Genomic DNA, 17,805 nt, shown 5'->3' on the forward strand with positions numbered 1-17,805 from the left:
GAGACGCGTATGCGCTCAACAAATTGTTGGCTCGCTTTGCAGAGGGCAGGGTATTTTGGAGCCTCGGTTGACGTTCAGTATTTGGTGACAGGGTCGACAATGAAATTTCGCGAAAGTTTTAGGAGACTAGTCGATCAAGGAACGTCTGCCACGGGGCTTTGACCACAACGCAGCGTCGCCATTCTTTTGAAGCACACAATTGCAATGAAACCCTCGTATTCGAGCGCATCGTGACTTTGTGCATAATTTGAGCATGTCAACCACACCATGTGTGCTGGTTTCAAGCGAAGCATCATTTCATATCACGAAGTAAGAAGTGATGTCATCGCTGCATGTCTGGTTAAAAAAAAAGTCGTTACTAGCCCTAGAGGGCTGACTCCATGAGTTTGTTATGTGTCTCCATACACTCAGCTTGGCTTCGGCTTGGTGCGGCATAGTGCTTAAAGACACTCCTCCGCTGCTGAGGTAGGCGTGGTGATGTGATCAGTGGAATTGGTTCTGCTTTGCACGGGGGAACAACTGGGTGGCAAAACCGTGCCGGCAAGCGGCCACAGAACCCCCGGATGACTAGTAAGCGGCGCCAAGGGATGTGGAAAGCAGTCCAATAATGGACGCTGAGACGTGGAGAGAATTCATTGGCAGTCTTGGAAAGGCATCGTCTTCTGCAGCGGATATTGCCAGTGAAGACCTGGAACGAGATAGCCCTCCGCCTGGACAAGATGACATGACAATCGGGAAAAAGAAACGGACATGGCCTTAGAGTTGCAGCTGAGAGGGGTGCAGAGCATTGTAATACCCTGTTCCGGTAGTGGTCGGCGCAGGCACTAGGGAGACTGCCGGGCTCTTCAGGCCCGTTGCCTACCTGGTTTGTGATGGTGTCACACGTTGCAGGCCTCCCGAACGCCCCATGATCGACCCCAAAGGTGGGCGACATGCGTCTGGGGACGGGCACTCAATCACGTTCCCCGGCGGCGGGTCGCTGCCGCAGCGTCTACAGGGCGAAGCCAGAGGTCGTGTCAGGTTGGAAAAGTCTGCAGAAGTATTGGATGAAGAGTCACATCATGAGCTGACTTGACCGCCTCTCAGGAGCCGGAGGAAATTAGAAGGCACTGGGTGCCCACCCAGGAAGTCGCCAGCTTCTTGGCAAAGGGGTCGTGTCTGGTGTGGTCTTGTGGTGTCGCGGCCATCACTGAATCCTGCATCTCATTTCCCCGGCATGAAAATTATTCGTCTACACTACACGACAACGCGAATCTGATCGACTATGGTATAATGCATGCACAGGCTGACGTTGCTATCCTGACGTCCCGAGTATCTACGTACAGTATAATGGGCGACCTTGATATGTGAGCCTACGCCATCCACATAATTCTTGTCGTAGGTAGGTAGTTGAGGTATCTGGCTGGAGAAGTGGTCCCAATATTGTGAAAGTTTCAAGACTCACCAGGTAGGGGTCTTTAGCGTGCCCCCCCTGACCGATCGTGTGGTCCCCGCTGGGGCATGAATTCTATCTTTGCAATGGGAGGACACACCGTACCCTACCCAAACCAGGATACCTAGGTTAGGCGACACTTAATAGATCTCCCGTTACCGTATTGCAGCACCATTATTGTCATAAGCCAGGGCAGGGATATGCACTCTGGTCTTCCGGGTAGCTGCGAGGGGCTTCGGGGGAGAAGGGGGGGGGGGATATGCAGCAACATTCCCCGGGCTAAACCAAAACCCCCTACCCTGCCCTCGCTGCAGGCGAGAAGCGTGTTTCGATGCCACGACTTGTTCTTTGACTGCTTTCATTTCCATCTTCATGGATCCTAGGCTATTGTGCTTGTCGGTTCCGGACCAAGGTTCTTGTCAGCCTCATTTTCTTGCTAGGTCAAGACCAGGATCCAATCCGGCCGGCTCAATATTGGTGAGATCCGGCTAGCTAGACGACTGAGGGCGAGGATTGAGGGTCGGCCGCGCGTGCTAGATCCCTGGAAGTAACTGAGCGTCGTGTGCGAAACGAAGCGACAGGAGATTACGGTGATTTGATCCGTGAAAAGTACATCCAATACATGGAAAGATGACCGGGCGCGCTGTTCAGGAAGATCCAGGACAGGGTATTGGCGACTTCCAAGCACATCGAGACGCAGTCGAGCACAGCAGTAGGGGTGAGAAAGGACCCCTCGGACGAGCAGCCTCGAGGCGAAGCCTGAGCCCCCTCCCCCTGTTCCTGACCCATGTGACAGGCACGCCGGCAGCAATCCCAGGGGCCAGAGGCAGTTGACAACAAGGCGACAGGGGTTTGTTAGAAGGCATGTCTCTGTATATCGTCGTCTCTTGTTGAAAAAGAAAGGACAATAAGTGCTGACGAGGAGCAAAGAGACAGAGGTCATGAAGCGGGAAGAGCTATAAAGACTGGTCTTCATGGCATACCTTTGGACACGATGCCATCCACCACCAGCTTCCCTCCCTATCCTCAAACTTCAGCCTCTTGACGTCTATTTCTCGAGAGATCACATCTATCTTACTTACACTCACTACAACTTTGTAACGCCCCCTGTATCGAGATGACGACCGGCATGGAACAGGCTGCGGGCGGATTCCGTGCCGAATCGCCTTCTAGCACAGTCAAGGGCCAGGCTGGGTCGAATACGGGTGAATACCACACCGTGACACCCCCACGCACCATTGCCGTGCCCCTGGAGCCAAAGGAAACCGGCGCCTCTGTCAAGAGAGCAGGTGCATGGGTCCCTGAGCACTTAGACACGCCAAACTGCCTCGACATCTGAACAACTGGTTCTTTGATGGTGAGATATCTTATTCAATTTGCAGTCTCAGCGATCAGGGCTAAAATGAGATCAGCAGACCCAAAAAAGTCTTCGACCTTGAAGGTTCGAGGGGCTGGGCCACCGGGGTGGTACATTAGTTTACCGATTTTACCTACCGAAGTATCTCACTTACATTCGTCTTTGGGGATTCCTTGATGCAATGAAGGGCGCCGACGATGACAGGGCATCCACGCTACGGCTCGATCAGATTGCGCAGCATACCCATACCCCCCCTTTGATAAGTACCTTAATTTAATGAAACTCGATTTGCATGTTCTCATGGTCTTGAGTGTCCACAAGAAGCTGTGATGGATGTTTTGACCACTCTGAAGCTCATCGCATGTGGTCAGGATCGCAATGGTCCTTCCTCAGACAATCTTCATGGGGCAAGACACCCCCACATTCGCCGCCTAATTTGGTCAGATATCAGCCCGACAGCTAGAATTACAGGTCGCACCCGCTGGTTGCTTGCCACAGAAAAATGATAAAACCACGAACCGCGGGAGTCAGGTCAGAATCCAGGCTCGCCCTCGCCCCTGTTTGCGCCGACCACGTTGAAGGCTTCTACGTGATGGCTGTCCTGACTGAAAACTGCTTGCATCAGAAAGGAATTTATTGCACGTTGAGCACATACACCTGGCCATGTATACGGAGAATCAGGTCGTTTGCGATTGGACGGGAGGGCAGTCTTGGCTCATGGCGAACTACCCGCTGCTTCCACACTGCCCGCAGGCTGTCCCAAGGCATGTGCAGTGCCGCCCGCCCCCTTGCATCTAGGTAGCCTGCAACCCCTACTAACTGAGTTAGGTACGCTGACAGGTGAAACAGTGGTGTCGTGCTCACGTTACTCTCAAGATACGAGAGCCCTGTCCGTGTCTGACAAGCTGACAACAGACCAGAAACTTGGATAGCCTGAGGAGAGGAGCCCCTCCATTCAATGCTTCGTCCGTATCCCTCTATTGTCCCCCATCAATCGTCTCCCAAATCAGCTTGGCTTTTACCCCTGCCTGAGTTCGGCTGCTTGAGGTACCTGCCCCCAGACGTTCAACGTACATCACCAGCGAGAATTTCCAGGAACGGGGGTGAACCCAGTCCCAGTTACTGCTCGGCTTACGACTCGGGCCCAATCTCTGGGTCTCCTGACGGCTGCACCTAGCTAGTTAGACTAAGGTGGTGTTGCATCGTGCTGCCACAGGCAGTCTGCTCTCCTCTTGCCCCCTTGTACCAGGGACGACGCGAATGGCCAGGCTGCAGCCTACACCGATGGTCGGATGGTCCCATATTGCTATATGTATTCTGTTTAGTGAAGGTTGCGATGCGATGCGATGCGGGGGACCGAAACCTTCGGGGAGGGGGAGGGAGGACGTGGTAGCACAAAATGGATGTCATCCCCGCCCATTTCAGCGTTCGAGTGGGGAACTGGGGATAGCATGCTGTGGCACACGGCGTTAAGAGCCTGCTGCATGTGAGAGCTGCTGAGAAGGAGGGGAAGAAGAAGAAGAAGAAGACATTGCCCCTGAAAAAGAAAAGTGTCGTTGGGTGTTATTTTCACAGAGCAGGCCGTGGAACTCTTCCAAGGCTATAAGAGACGTACCCAAGCTGTTGATGGTTTGTCTCTAGGCCTTGTTGCCTAAACGCTAGCTCTAAAGTCAGTCCCGGCCTCCGTCGGTGACAAGACATGTCGTACCACACCCCAGGCCAGCCTTCGTGCCCGAATGCGGAAAATGCGGCCTCCGAGGTAATAATTCATTTCTGAACCAAGATGATGACTTGGAATCGAAGGGCAGAATGACTCGATCGCGTTTCTTTTGCGGTGAACTGCCCAGGCCGGCAGTTCATTGGTGAGTCAATCCGTCATCGCCTCGCCAGATGCCAGCAACGCTGTTGATGGGATTTCACTCCGCTTGATTAGACTTTTCTTTTGGCGTTCCTTTTCTACTTCCTCTTCGACGCGTGTCGTGGCTTTGAGTCTCCGCTTTGATTCTGCAGAAGCCATACGAGAGGCTCTTCTTTTGACACGTTGCTCTTCCATGGCACTCGTGACGTTTCTGTACTGGTGGAAGCCCGCAATCTTACTTGCAGATCGTTCCGCCATGCTTGCACATCTCACACTGTACCTTTACGAATCTCCCCTGATGTTATGGACCTGGACTACCTTAGGTACCTTACCTTGATACCTTCAGATAGGGTATCCAGCAAGCGTGAGAGTTCATGCCACAAAGTTCCTCGCTGCATGCAAAGTACCGAGCAGTCGTTCCCTGTACCCGAAAAAAAAACATCAGCGCACTCTGTCGTGTTTGGAACGATGCAGCCAAAGACGACTAGCAGGCAAAATTTTGGATTGAGGCACCTTGATGCGAAGTACAACGTGAGTGGTCCAGCTGGCCCCCAGGTCGCGACCTGGGTTGTTGTCGAATCCTTGCCCCCGAAGAACGCCCAACGGGATCAGCATGCCGTCAGCAATAATATTTGCTTTTTCTTTATAATCGGGGAGATGCTGCCTGGCTATCGCAGTCCTCGTGTGCCAGCAGAAGAAAGCGGACAGTGTCCCACAAAATTAATCGCCTGGCCATCAGTTGACCACTCCGACCTACCCGACCTGGCATGTCTGTCATACAGAGCACATGAGATAACGTCAGACAAGCGACTGCATCTCTCTGACTTCACTCTGACGCATGAGGACAAGGAAAGGAACCAGGAACCCAGCATATTTGACGTCCATTTAGACTTCGGCGCGACCAGAAAAAGAGGACACCCTAACCTACCTAGGTAGGTACGCTATGATGCACCCCTGACCCTCCATATCGTCCCTCGCCACCCCCGGCCCCGGCCCTTGTCAATTTTCGGCCGTGGTGGAGCCATGCCGACTAAAAGCTGCCATGACCTCAAGGGGTCAAGTTACAACCTAAGTCGTTGTTGCAATGGCCCAGGCAGGTTTCCAAGTTGCCGCGGCTGAAGAAACAGTCCTCGCGGCAAAGTTGACACTGCATCGATTGTCAGCTCTTTTACTCCATCTGGCCAATGCCTTCCGTACGATTGTGTCTTGGCGTGCTTCGATCACAGAGGGAGCGGCGAAAGCCATGCTCGCGAAGAGTGCAACGATGACTGCGGATAACTGCATGATGGTCGGCTTGTTGGATTGAGAAAAATTTCGCGTTGCTCGAATGATCAAGGAATGTACAAATGTAAGTGAGAGGTGCCAGCAGCTCGTTGCGAAGTAGAATGGAATGGATGTAGTGAGTAGGAGAGGGCTAGACAGCTCGACGCGTCGCTCAGCATCCTTAAGTACTCACCTTGAAGCCATTTTTGCTTTGCGCAAGGTAATCTTGGCTGTCCCTTAGGCTGACTCGTTCTCCTACAGCCCTGACTCGACCTCTTACACCAGAGACTCGACCATGTGCGGCCGGGCAAATGTCAAAGCACGCACCAGAGAAAGTAGGTATGTTGCCATTATTAACCTACGCAGCCATTTCGAGACTTTGAACAGCTCTTTGAATATTTGACGTCTTCCTTGAAAGACTCAATAGACGAAGGATGGTGCTGGCTTGGGCAAAGTTTGCAGTGCATCAACACGTACCTACACCCCTGTGGTCGTAGGCATTGGGCGTGTTTCACAAGGAATGTGGACACCAGCGGATCGCATTCGTGCCGTCCCGAGGCCGGCAACAACGTGCGAGGTGAAACCTCCCGTATCCTACTTTCGTTCCTCGTGAGCTATGCGCCATGACAGCCCCCCTGTAGTGTCTTTGGCGAGGCTCGAGTGCCGATACCCACCAAGGAGCTAGGACCGCTCACCAAAGCACTAGCCGATGAAGAACGTATCAATCGCAATTTTTAGAGGTGGACTGGCAGGGCAGACCTGATATCATTGACGGAGCTGAGGATGCTCTCTGAATTGGGGAGCTGTGGCCTGGTTGGTCTTCATTTGTCACACAATGGGGGGTTTTTTTTCCTTCTTCTTTCCGAACATTGATCGGCTCATAGGCGGTGATCTCATTTAGGGCGTGCATGTGCCCGAACTGACGGGTCTTGAGGCTGGCTAAGCTCGCTGCCAGCGACAGCCGCGGGGCACGGCTTGGCTTGTTCCACAAAAGTGAGGGGTCATCCGCGTCCGCCTCCACAGACAAGCGTTCACGCGCCATGTGCCTAACAGGGCACTCGTGCAGCGCAGTAGAGCGCAGTGCAGCCTGCCACCCACATGCCGCTAATTGTGTGAGCTTTGAGCACAGACGCTGACAGCAACCACTACCACATGGGTCGGGCCTACCCTTCTCTGCATGTAGGTCGACTTGGGCAGTAGCACACACATCGCACAGGCAGCAGGAACCAAGGGACTCGGCCTACCAACATCAAACCCACCTGCCTGACAGGTAGGACGGTGGGAAATGGCGTTTTGACAGGTCTACCTACGCTACCATACCTCCACCAAGGTACTGTACCCCTGATCTCCTCTTGTCCGTGATGCCGCGTACCCACTACTGTGTAGACCACCTCTGTCAAGGCAGAAAGCCGTCATTCCGTACACCTGTATTCTATCACTATGCCGCCTCGTCTGTAGCTTCGCATGCTTCGCCTCTGCACCCGCAGCACGGCCATCATATTACATGCAATCGAATGGCGGCTAACATGTTCGACTGCCACAAGCGGTAACTGAGCCAGGTGCCAACGTTCGGTACCTAGGTACCCGAGTATCTACCTTACCTAGGCAAGGCACCCTAGGTGGGCAGTGAAGCGTAACCCCCTCATAGGTGAGCCTGGTCACTACCACTGGCATGGGTCGCGCCTCGATCCAGCAGGCTTGACTTTGGTGCTGCATGTTGAGAACTGACCTCACTCTCGACCGGCAGCTCGGGTTGACAACTGTGTTGCCGCACACCCTTGGCCATATGCACGCATGCACAATTGCTTTCGCAAGAAGGGTCGGCCTTCCACGTGGCCAATCTTCTGTAACCCATCATCGCCAATGGTTGTCGCAAAACCGCGGCTGGACTGGCGGTGTAGGAAGCAGTGGACATGTCCGTCATTCCGACCGTCGTCAATAACTGCTCTCTAGCGGCAACATGACAAGGCCGTTTCGCCCGTGTTGCTGGGTTCTGCCCAATGCCACCTATCCACGAGGACGAGCGCAGGCCCCCAAATATCAAAGGCTGCGAGGTTCAGTGCACACCGCCGGCGTCAGGCGGGCTTGGAGGGGGTTTATTCCAAGCGGCTGCCATTGGACGTCGCGTTGTGACCGGTCGTCCTGACCGACTGCGTGCCAGATCTCTCCCTCGTCGTCGGAGGCTGATGGTGGAGGACGTGGTCGACAGACAATGGGATCGGGGGTGTGGAAGCATCCGCGCCTCTTTCATTTCTGGGTGCCTATGTGACAGTTCTGGGCTTTGAGGCTCTTCATTGTCCGTGTCGCCCAAGCTCTCAACACCAGTTGAATACTTCTAGGTATAAATAACAGGGCTCGTCGCTCTTTTGTCATATATTCCTAGATCACCATTGAAGGTAGCATCCCCTAAGCAGCGCTGCCGCGACTCGGAACAGTCGCACCACATGCCTACGCTTCGAACAGCGCTTCCCCACCTTCGCTCGACTGACCCCGCCATAACGTGCTACAAGCTCTATATTCATTTTCAACGTCAAAATGACAGCAAGCCAGGACATCCCCAAGTCCACCCAGGACTCGGCATCAGCCGGTACGTCCACCCTACAGTCCACCTCCAGCACCAAGCAGCAACAACCCAGCACACTCAGCCACACCTCCGAATGCCTCAGCCAATCCGCCTTCCTCTTCTCACCGGTTCTCTGGAACGGCGGTACGCATACTGAAAATGGTATCGCGACCGTAGAATCCTCTCCCACAACCGGCGAGCCATTCGTGGCGAGAGCTGATCTTGACCCCATTGTTGCTGGCATCGGGGGCTGGGCAGATCCAGATCTGGGAAGATTGAGTGACCTCAATATCGACATTGAGAGTGAGGTATACAAGTATGAAATTATTCGTGGTCTACTAGGCTGGGAATGCGACGCTGACGAGTTGGAACAGAGGTGATGAGACCAAATAGAGTCGGGTCTGAGTGCATCACGCCATGGGCGCGTTACAACACAGATCTCGAGCTTGACGAAAGTATCGGTCAGTCTAAAAGTGGTACTTGAGGGGATGAGGACCCAGAAGCTGGGTGGGTGGCTTGACTTGGGCGCAAGCAAGTAATTCCCGCTCTGCAATAGAAGCTTGCCGGTGTGCGTGGTCGTCTGATGTTCGATATGTACGCTTGTAACACGACATGTATACGAAATGGTCCTCGGGATAGGTAGATTAGAATTGAATGGAGCAGGTTGACAGACCAACCGCTCGTTTCCATGCATGCACGTCTGCTGAAGAAATAAGTTGAAAAAGCAACAGCGGTATGAAGTGATACAGTCTGCTGTTGCAGGCTGAGGCCCTCTTCAGAATAGATCACTGTGCATACGACCTGTCATACCGGGGGACGGGGGGGTGTAACAGTACCCTTCTCCGGCGCTACGTTTTGGTCCGCGTCCAACTGTCGGTTGGCCTCAATCTCACCCGACATGTGACCCCGTGCTGAGCGTCAAAATTTTCTCACATGTCCATTTATGGAGGTGGCCGACAGAACGAAGATGGCAGGAAGCCGGGTTGGCTGGCCTGTCCATGACAATCCTCCTCCAGCCAAGATTAGGTTGCGTGTCGCCACACCGCCTGAATATCCTTCAAGTTGACTCTACGCTTCGGTCAGCAAAAAGAGGAATGCGGGTCACTCGACTTTTCACTTTGGCAGGATGAATCATTCTGGTGATCGTCGCGTTGGGCCGCTACGAGCTAAGTTCGACCTGAGGAAGACGAGACAGAGAGAGAGGGGGGGGGTCCAAATAAAGGTATGTGTACTGCGTCGGCAAGCCATGGGCCTGGGGAATGACGATCCTTCGCTGTCACGGGTAATTGTAGTTGGACTGTTGTGGGGACAGGAGACTCGGGTGAAGCCCTGGAGGACCAAGTCCGGTCATGGCTCCCACTGTTCTTCTGCTGTTTGGCTCGCGGACCAATTCTTGACCAAAATCCGATGGGTTGTCTTGCGCGAGGCCTGGATGCTGCCAGTATGGTGAAGAAAAATTTCGGCTTCCTGCTCGGAATGTCGCGAGACCAGATGGGAGCGGGGTGTTCGTCGTTCATAGCTAGGTAGGGCAGAGAGGGACCGCCGGGGCGTGTGCTGAGGCGGGCGGTTCGCTCAATGCTCGCCGTGACGGCTTCTTTCCTCTTCCTCTACTTGAGGGCTGCTTCAAGGCAGTTGGCGGTCAATCATTGCGAAACAAAGGATCCTTGGCTCTTCCGGCCGCAGATTGGGAGCCTCGGCCAATTTGAATGCTTCAGGAGATATCGTTGATTGGACGTGTCGGTGTGCGCGATCAAGGGCTGGAGTCGCGAGGCAGTGACAGCGGACAACCCAATTGTGCTGTTCCAGCGTTTATTTTGCCAGGGAGCGACCCCTATTTCAGCACTCTGTCGTCACTTGTGCATCATACGGACATGTCGAACAGTCTTGTGACGGCTTCTGCGCCTATGGTCAATGACGGTCAGCATAGAAATGAAGATTGATTTTCAACAAGGCCTAGGAATGCAATACAGCTTCTCTTGCAGCTTCCGGCGTACGCCATCCTGTCACGTCTGGCCTGGTAAGGCAAGTTCTCCGTGCCGTGCCGTGTCAAAGTTTTCTTGTCGAAGGGGTGTGTGCTGAGCGCACAATCATATTTGTGTATGTGTGCGCCTTTTTCGCTCCTTAGGCAAGACCTCCAACTGTGACTGGGAAAAAGCTAACGGCTGAAACGATGATTCGTGTCAGAACCCCCGTTTGTGAGCCATGCTGCATTCATCACCAGTTCTTTGACTTTCGGAATTGAAGGAAGACATACAAGCGATTGATGCAAATCAATATCCAAGCTTGAAGCCCTAATCTGGCCACTCTACGGGTTTCCACACGTGAGCCCAGGGCTACCGACAGTAGGAGTGGCTGTGAACGGCAGGTTACTGGACAGCGTGAGCGGTGAAGGTCAGAGCCCGGCCACTAGGAAGAAGGCGGCGTTGTCAGATGGGACTGTGCAAGGTCTATCGACCTTACCTCACCGCCGGGCTGGAAAGGACGCTCCTTCTTCCTGTACCACTCACATTTCAGGAAACAGGACTGGTGCTGTCTCAAGTCTTGGGACCTCATCCTTATCGTGCACATACGTGCACTGCCTGCCGTACCCGTGAAATGCATCTTCCGTTCGGTACAGCAACATACAGATAATCGACCAATATCCACGTAATATGAGGATGTATGAAAGCAGGTGACCCGGCAGGGGCGGTCCTGAAGTCGAGGTTCAGCCCGTAATCGCGCAACAGAGAGTGAATCGTTATGAAAGAGCCAATAACTTATCGATTCGGGAATCGGAAGCAGCATCTTGCGTCTCCTGTACCACCAACACATCCGGACGAAAGGAGAAAATGATATCCATCTTCGAGGTTGCTCTAGTTGCCCTTGAGAGTGGTCATTTCAAGGTCAACAGAGAGCTAGTCCCGGAAGCGTGAGTATCCCTCTGGTCCCGTAAGCTGCAAAACCACTGATTAGCCGACAGGGCCCGGCATCGTAGACCGTCAGAAAGTTCAATGTTTCTTCACAAAGAAAGCTTGGTCATGACCGCCTTCGCCTTCAAAGACGCTAGCGAACCTCGCAGCCAGTCGGGGCTTTTGTTACCCGCTGCCATTTTCTCAGCACAGCGGAGTACTTGCACCGCCATCGACAACAGTTCGATATCTCGCTCATTTGGTGATCCTCCCAGTCTGACTACCCAAAGAGGCTTAATTTCTGGCATGGCACACCTCGATGCTCAAGTCGACGCCTGCAGCTCCAAAGACCTTGACGTGGAGCAAGATCTCAACGTTAAGGCACCCACAGCGCGTTTTCCGGACACAAAATCAACATGACCAGCACACGGAGCCCCATCTTCAACCCTGGTGACCGTGTAGTGGCACTGGAGAGGAGCGGATAGTGGGATCGCGTTTGCGACGAGAGGGGGCGGCGAGGTCATGGAAGCTGATGTGGAGTAAGACTGGTGGCGCCCAATAGTATGAGAAGGTCATCATTACGTCTGAGGAATACATATATCAGCGCTGTCGATACATGAAATATCGAGGCTCACCAACCAGCAGGAGGCGACATGGAGCTTCATGAGGAAGCGGGACAATTCTCGTACCAAAGACAGGCGTATTGAAACAGTAGACTGCGCTGCATGTCGGAAACAAGATGAAGTATCAAGTCAGTTGATCGAATGCGCGTTAGTTCCGCGGCATAAACATCTTGTGGGAAGCTAGCTACTAGTAATGGCACGTTGAGTTGCGGGCGTTAGTCGACTTGGGTGGCTCTCCCATCGCGGCGGTAATTCAGTGACCTGCGGCGCGAAGTCTGCCCTTGTTACTTCCCAATTACATCTTACCTCTCGAGGCTTACTCTTTATTTTCCTGTGCCTCAGCTCTGACGTGGTTTCAGGGGCCCAAAAAGAGCTTATCCCCGAGGCCCAGTACGGCCATGTCTGTGGTCGTGGCCTATGCCGTTGATACTTGCCGTTTTCCCCTTTCGCTCATCGACCTGTGGTCTAAAGGGGCTATACAGCAGCAAAAGCCAATGGCTGGAGGCGAGTTTGGTCCTGTAGATGGCTCTTCAGCGAGTTTGCTTTCGCGGCCTGGGGGTAGTACCACAGGATATGCATGCTTTTAGTTCGAGGTGTGAAATGGCTTAAATGAGAGATTATTGAAGGACAGTGAGACTTACGTTCTGGCTCGATCCGGGGGACATGGTCATTTCTTGACAATAGTTGGGCGCAGGCCCTCTGATGTGAAGTATGCTAGATCATTCGATTTGGGACGTGACCTGCAACGTAGTCTCAAAAACCGTGGTTTGACATGGTTTCTTGCCCCAGAGCTAGAACCTACCACAGTATCCAGCTTGAATAGTCACTTAGTGTTCCACTGCTGAATGTCAAATCGGTGCTCGGAAGCTCTACTCGACCGTCTCTCTCTTTTCCAATGCCGCTGACTGCCTGGCAAGCGAGGGATCAAGCCCATCATCATGAGCTCTTTGTATTCGTATGGATGTGTCAGCCGTCGAAGATGGTGTATTGTGGCCTTCATTTGTCTCCAGGACAGCTAAAATCCCGTTTGAGGAGACTCTCCGGCGTTATCCCCTTTCCAGGTCCGTTACAAGAGCTTTGGAGGGTACGCTGGAGTTTCGTAGCTCTATTGACCTTCTTCATCGTCTATTACAATCAAGGACCATCTTTGAGATCTTGAAGCTCTCAGTTGGGTAGATCACAGTCAGCAAATCGTCTATCAACGAAGAAAAAGGGCTTTGGGGGGCAGACGCAGAAGGTAAAGGTTCATTGGGCATCCTACGACCATGCCCTGAATCGTCGGCCTGAACGGATGCTGATCGTCACCTTTGATTTCAATGTCCTGCGGATACCTCAATGATCAGAACTTTCGGGATACGTTTGGTGTTGCTAAGCTGTTTCGGAGAGTCACCGACGACTGTGCCATGAAGGCTGTACCATAAAAGGGCATACCTCGTCAAAGTCAGGCTCAAGGAAAACAAAGTCCATTGTCCCAATTTATCGAAAGACTAGTATTGAGAGTACATTGAGGCCAGGGGCATGCTTGATGAAAAGATTCGAACGTCAAGGACATACGGTTCTCAGACCTTTAGTCACTGGCGGATATGTTTCTCCCAACAATAGAGGACTTGAGGCAACTACTGACCTTGCAAGTCAATTGAGACTATTATATTCAACCTGTGCTCGATTCACTTAGGCACATTACCCATGGTGCACTGGTAAGGGACCTTCTGCCTTGCGGACGCAAGATTAGTAGTTCAGTCAAGCTGTATTGGGCAACTCTCTTGCGTCACCATCCAGGCCTAACAAGCCACGTCGACAATTTGCAACGTGGCGAGCTCTTTGTATTCGTATGCTGCGACGTGGCGAGCATTAATTCAGCTGCACGATGCTTCGGAAGTGCTATCGACGAAAAGCCCGGTTCTTCGTCGTTTATTCGGTCATTAGAATCTTTAGTTCCCTTGTGGCTGTCGTGCTGTACGTCGGATTTGTGCTCACCCTCGAAGCCCAGCACAGAAGCCTGGTAAGTCATCTTTAGCACATTGTCTCTGGACCATCCATAGGCTGATGGGAGTTGTATTGCGAGTCAGGCCCTCCACGCCAGAATTCTCGGGCGTCCGTCGAGAATGGGTCTAAGCTCTCCGAAGGCCCAAGCATGACACCAGAGTCGTAAGTCGAAACGAGAGTGAGCATGAAGCGAAATTTGTAGTCAAGTTATGAAATGGATATCTAGCCGGCCCATATCACCAATGTCAGCATCTATACGCCCCGCCCTCTGGATAAGCCCCCTTATCCCCTGCCCTGCGGCGACCACGACCGTCCTTTGCCGCATTAAAGCATTTGCACCAATTATTGTTTTCTCAGTCCTCAAATCCCATCCATAGAGGGCATACCTGTCGGCAGTCCGACCTCTATCTCATTCATAATGGTCTCATCTGTAGCAATGCTCGTCATGACTTCTTCGGAACTGTACCCAGTCCAGTATCCAGGGTTGATCTGTGAGGCCTTCTTCGCGCGGTAAATCTCCTGCGCCACGCCCTTGACCTGCCCTGAGGCTGTATCAGCTGCTCTCCAAACCCCGGAAAGCTCGCTGAGCGCACCAATATTGAGCCGCAACTGCTGACGCAGCTCGTCGTCGTCATGAGGGATGTAAATGAGGGCCCATCGACTGAGATGGACGATGGACGAAAGTGTGATAACGCAGGTGAAGAAGTGAGTGTGCGATATCAGGGGGACACGGTGGGTAATCATCTTGCTGATTTCGGCGGCTGAGGTTACAGTGTGGTTCGTGTGGGCATTGAAATAATCTCCCGACGGCACCGGGCGATGAGGCGCACAAGACGTAACGGAACGGGTCGGAGACGAGTCGAGCTGGGAGTGCGGCTGGTGCAGCATGATAGAGGTTCTGATAAAATAACTGATCAGCAACAACTCTGCAAGTCCTGACGAGCGACTACTTACGCATGTGTCATCATGCTAGCCTGGAAGATCATCTCATCAGACTGCAACTTTTGGCTGAGCGCATCGCGCTTGGCAGGCGGTAGGTGCATCCTCCAATTTGTCAACAACGCCTCTATACGGGCCAAATTCTCATCCTCTGGGCCAAAGATAGTCGGGACTCGCATGAATTTTCCTAGATTGCGACCCGCGGCAATGCGGTAGGAGAATGAAGAAAATTCACGTGTCTCGCCCGAAAACTCGCGGTCTTCAAGGTCTTCGAGATACATGGGCTGCGGGATATTCTAAGAAGTCACTGTAAGCAACGCTGGCAGGATGAGCGAGATTGTGCTTTTTGAAACTCACGCCAGACAGGAACTGATGCTCCTCGCAAGGCAGGCCAACGTCTGCAGGAACGTCGAACAGCAGAAAATTCGTCTGTCGGTGTACGCCAGCCACCATGCCATCTACGACGTACAAGTCCCACCACGTTCTCCGCCAGCTTTCCTCCAATATCGGTATTCCGCGCCCGTGCACGGTGGCGTATGCGCGGGTGTTGAGCTCAATCTCGAGGGCGATGCGCTCGGCATCAGCAAGCAGCTGCCGAGCCTTCTCCTGCTGGCAGCTGCCGTCGGTGCCTACGATGAGGAGCGTAATTGCCTGGACAAGGAAACCATCCTTCTTCGTGGAAGGATCTTGCACGAGACGCATAGCTTCCTCGAAGAAGGCCGCGCGGGCTGGCCCAACATCGACAAAGAGGGATCCCACCCAGCGCATGGCAGCCAGGAGGGGCTCGATATCCGCATCTCCAAGAACGCGGAACAGCCATTCTTTTGGCAAGACGAAGGGGTGACCGGCATGAAAATGTCGGTAAAAGGAGTCGAGGCAACGCTCGGCGGGGTTTTGGACAGGTCCCTGCGTCGGGATTAAGCCGCCATGGTGGCTCAGGCTCAGCTGGTTCGATTGATAGCCATTGGGGTTACCGAAGGGCCGGTAGAGCTGCAGATTGTGGATATCGCTGAGATGCGGCGTGCCTGCATATGCCGCTTGAGGCGTGTTGGGCAATACCGGACCGCCAAGAGCGTAGGGAGCCATTGAGACCGGCATGGCAGCGGAGGTAATTGCTCCCAGCAGCATGGGACAGCTGTCGCCAATGCTGACGGTGGACGTGGGCGGTGACGAGGATCGAGCTCGTTTGTTCGGGTTGGCGGCGGTGCCTCGTCGCGGTCCCTTGTAGCCGCGGCGGGACGCTACGTAGACGCATTCCGACTCGGACGCTCTGCAGCGACCGCAAGGGTTCTGCCCGTCGCACTTGAGGTGCTTGCTCCGCTGCAGTCATCAGGTCAGTCAGGGCGAGGACGGAGACGCAGCAGGGGGGGTGGCTGTTGGGACGCGGGGTTCTAGCGTAAGCCGGAGTCGCAAGGCAAAAAGCACGGTGACATGACTCTGAGGAAGGGGCATCTGGCATACGCAACCTAGACATGCTGCCGGGGTGGTCGGCGGTTGAGTCGGGCGGGCTTCACTGGTCGCCGAGGAGGTGGTGTTCGGTGAATCGCGGGAAGCAGGTGGTGTTGTGTCGGGCACCAAGATCGAGGGGTTCGGGGATCCATCGCTCGTGGATGCGGGATTCGAGAGTGGAACCTCGGGGTTCAGGACTGACATGGATTCCATCGTGAATGCACTCTTCGGGGATTGAAGATGATCTACCCTGTACTAGGTTCGGCATTCGACTGTCACAGGGCTGGCAACCGTGGGGAGTGAGTCTCGTCGTCAGGAGAATCGCGACAGTTGCCGTAGGTGTGCGCAGAGGAGAGAGTGGTTGAGCTAGGAGGAAAGAAGTAAAAGAAATTGAGGTGTTCCCGTCAAAGTGGAACGAATATGTGACGTGCGACGTACACGCATGCCCTGAACGTTTCGCTTTGTAGTACACACGTACAAAACGGTCGTACTTGGTGCAATGCAGGCGCCGGGTCAATAGATGGGGAGTGCGTTGCGGGAGGGGTTCGGTCGAGATTGGAGGACCTTGTCGTCAAAAGATGAGGACCGGAGATTTGCTCGAGGCCGTCTAGTTCGCTGGTTGGCTGAGAGAGGACCTTGAACAGCTCCCTTTTGCCATGCGAAAGAAACAACAATTGGCAGAAGAGGCTAGCAAGAAAGTGATTACCGGCGGAGGGCACAAGAAGTGCAAGCTGCCGAGACGATTGGAGGGCCAAGGAATCAAGGAGGAACCTGGTGAGGAGTCGCCCTCGGTTGCGTGCGTATCGGCGTAGCAGATTGATTGAAACCGAGTGCGAGTGGATTGGATCGGTGGCCAGGGTTGCACTGGGAATGTGGTTCAGTGCATTACCTAGGTAGACATTGGCGTGGATTTGATGGCGGCTGCATCCGATGACAAGCTCACCTTGCCGTGTGGCTACCGCGGAGAAAAGATAATATCCGCCGTCTTCTCACTTGGCCTCCCTTCCGCAAGGCATGACGTCCGAACACGCAGTTGATGTACGATTTGAGGGGTGGCAATGTTCGGGAAGATGTGGGATTCCGGCAGACCTTGGCCCAGGCCATGTGATGCCCAGCCTCTCAGAGCTGTCTTGTACCGTATCCCCCCTTGGATTGGTAGGGTATGGCCGGTTCCAGAACCGAACCAGAGCCTGATTTTAGCTTGCTCCTGCGAGACATTCATGGCGTGTTTTAGGGGCATCTCGCGTGGCGTGGCTGCCCCCCAACACACGAAGCGGACAAGGACTATTTGTGATAGACGGCGTCTCCGGCGCTTGCCTCCGACCGTTTTGGGTGGACGTGACAAGAATCCTGGGATCTTGGCTTGACTCCTGTTGGATACCCCCCCCCCTTTTTCGTCCCCAGGTGCCGGGCTGCCATGTGGTCCGTCGTCGTAGATTTCAGCTGT

The 17,805-nt window shown here is 53.7% G+C and overlaps 2 protein-coding genes across 2 annotated transcripts; one reads left to right on the plus strand and one right to left on the minus strand.

The window, feature by feature from the left end:
- Positions 1–7,773: 7,773 nt before the first annotated feature.
- Positions 7,774–8,853, plus strand: D7B24_001637 (uncharacterized protein; the record flags this gene model as incomplete). The annotated part of the gene is made up of 2 exons (XM_028635860.1): positions 7,774–7,805; positions 8,421–8,853. The coding sequence occupies 2 exons, from the start codon at positions 7,774–7,776 to the stop codon at positions 8,851–8,853; spliced, it is 465 nt and encodes a 154-aa protein (XP_028491742.1).
- Positions 8,854–14,330: 5,477 nt separating this feature from the next.
- Positions 14,331–16,571, minus strand: D7B24_001638 (uncharacterized protein; the record flags this gene model as incomplete). The annotated part of the gene is made up of 4 exons (XM_028635861.1): positions 14,331–14,868; positions 14,925–15,205; positions 15,267–16,229; positions 16,371–16,571. 4 exons carry the CDS (start codon positions 16,569–16,571, stop codon positions 14,331–14,333), a joined length of 1,983 nt encoding a protein of 660 aa, XP_028491743.1.
- Positions 16,572–17,805: the final 1,234 nt, after the last annotated feature.

Source organism: Verticillium nonalfalfae, assembly GCF_003724135.2.
Source record: "Verticillium nonalfalfae strain VnAa140/NRRL 66861 chromosome Unknown scaffold_134, whole genome shotgun sequence".
Taxonomy (NCBI): domain Eukaryota; kingdom Fungi; phylum Ascomycota; class Sordariomycetes; order Glomerellales; family Plectosphaerellaceae; genus Verticillium; species Verticillium nonalfalfae.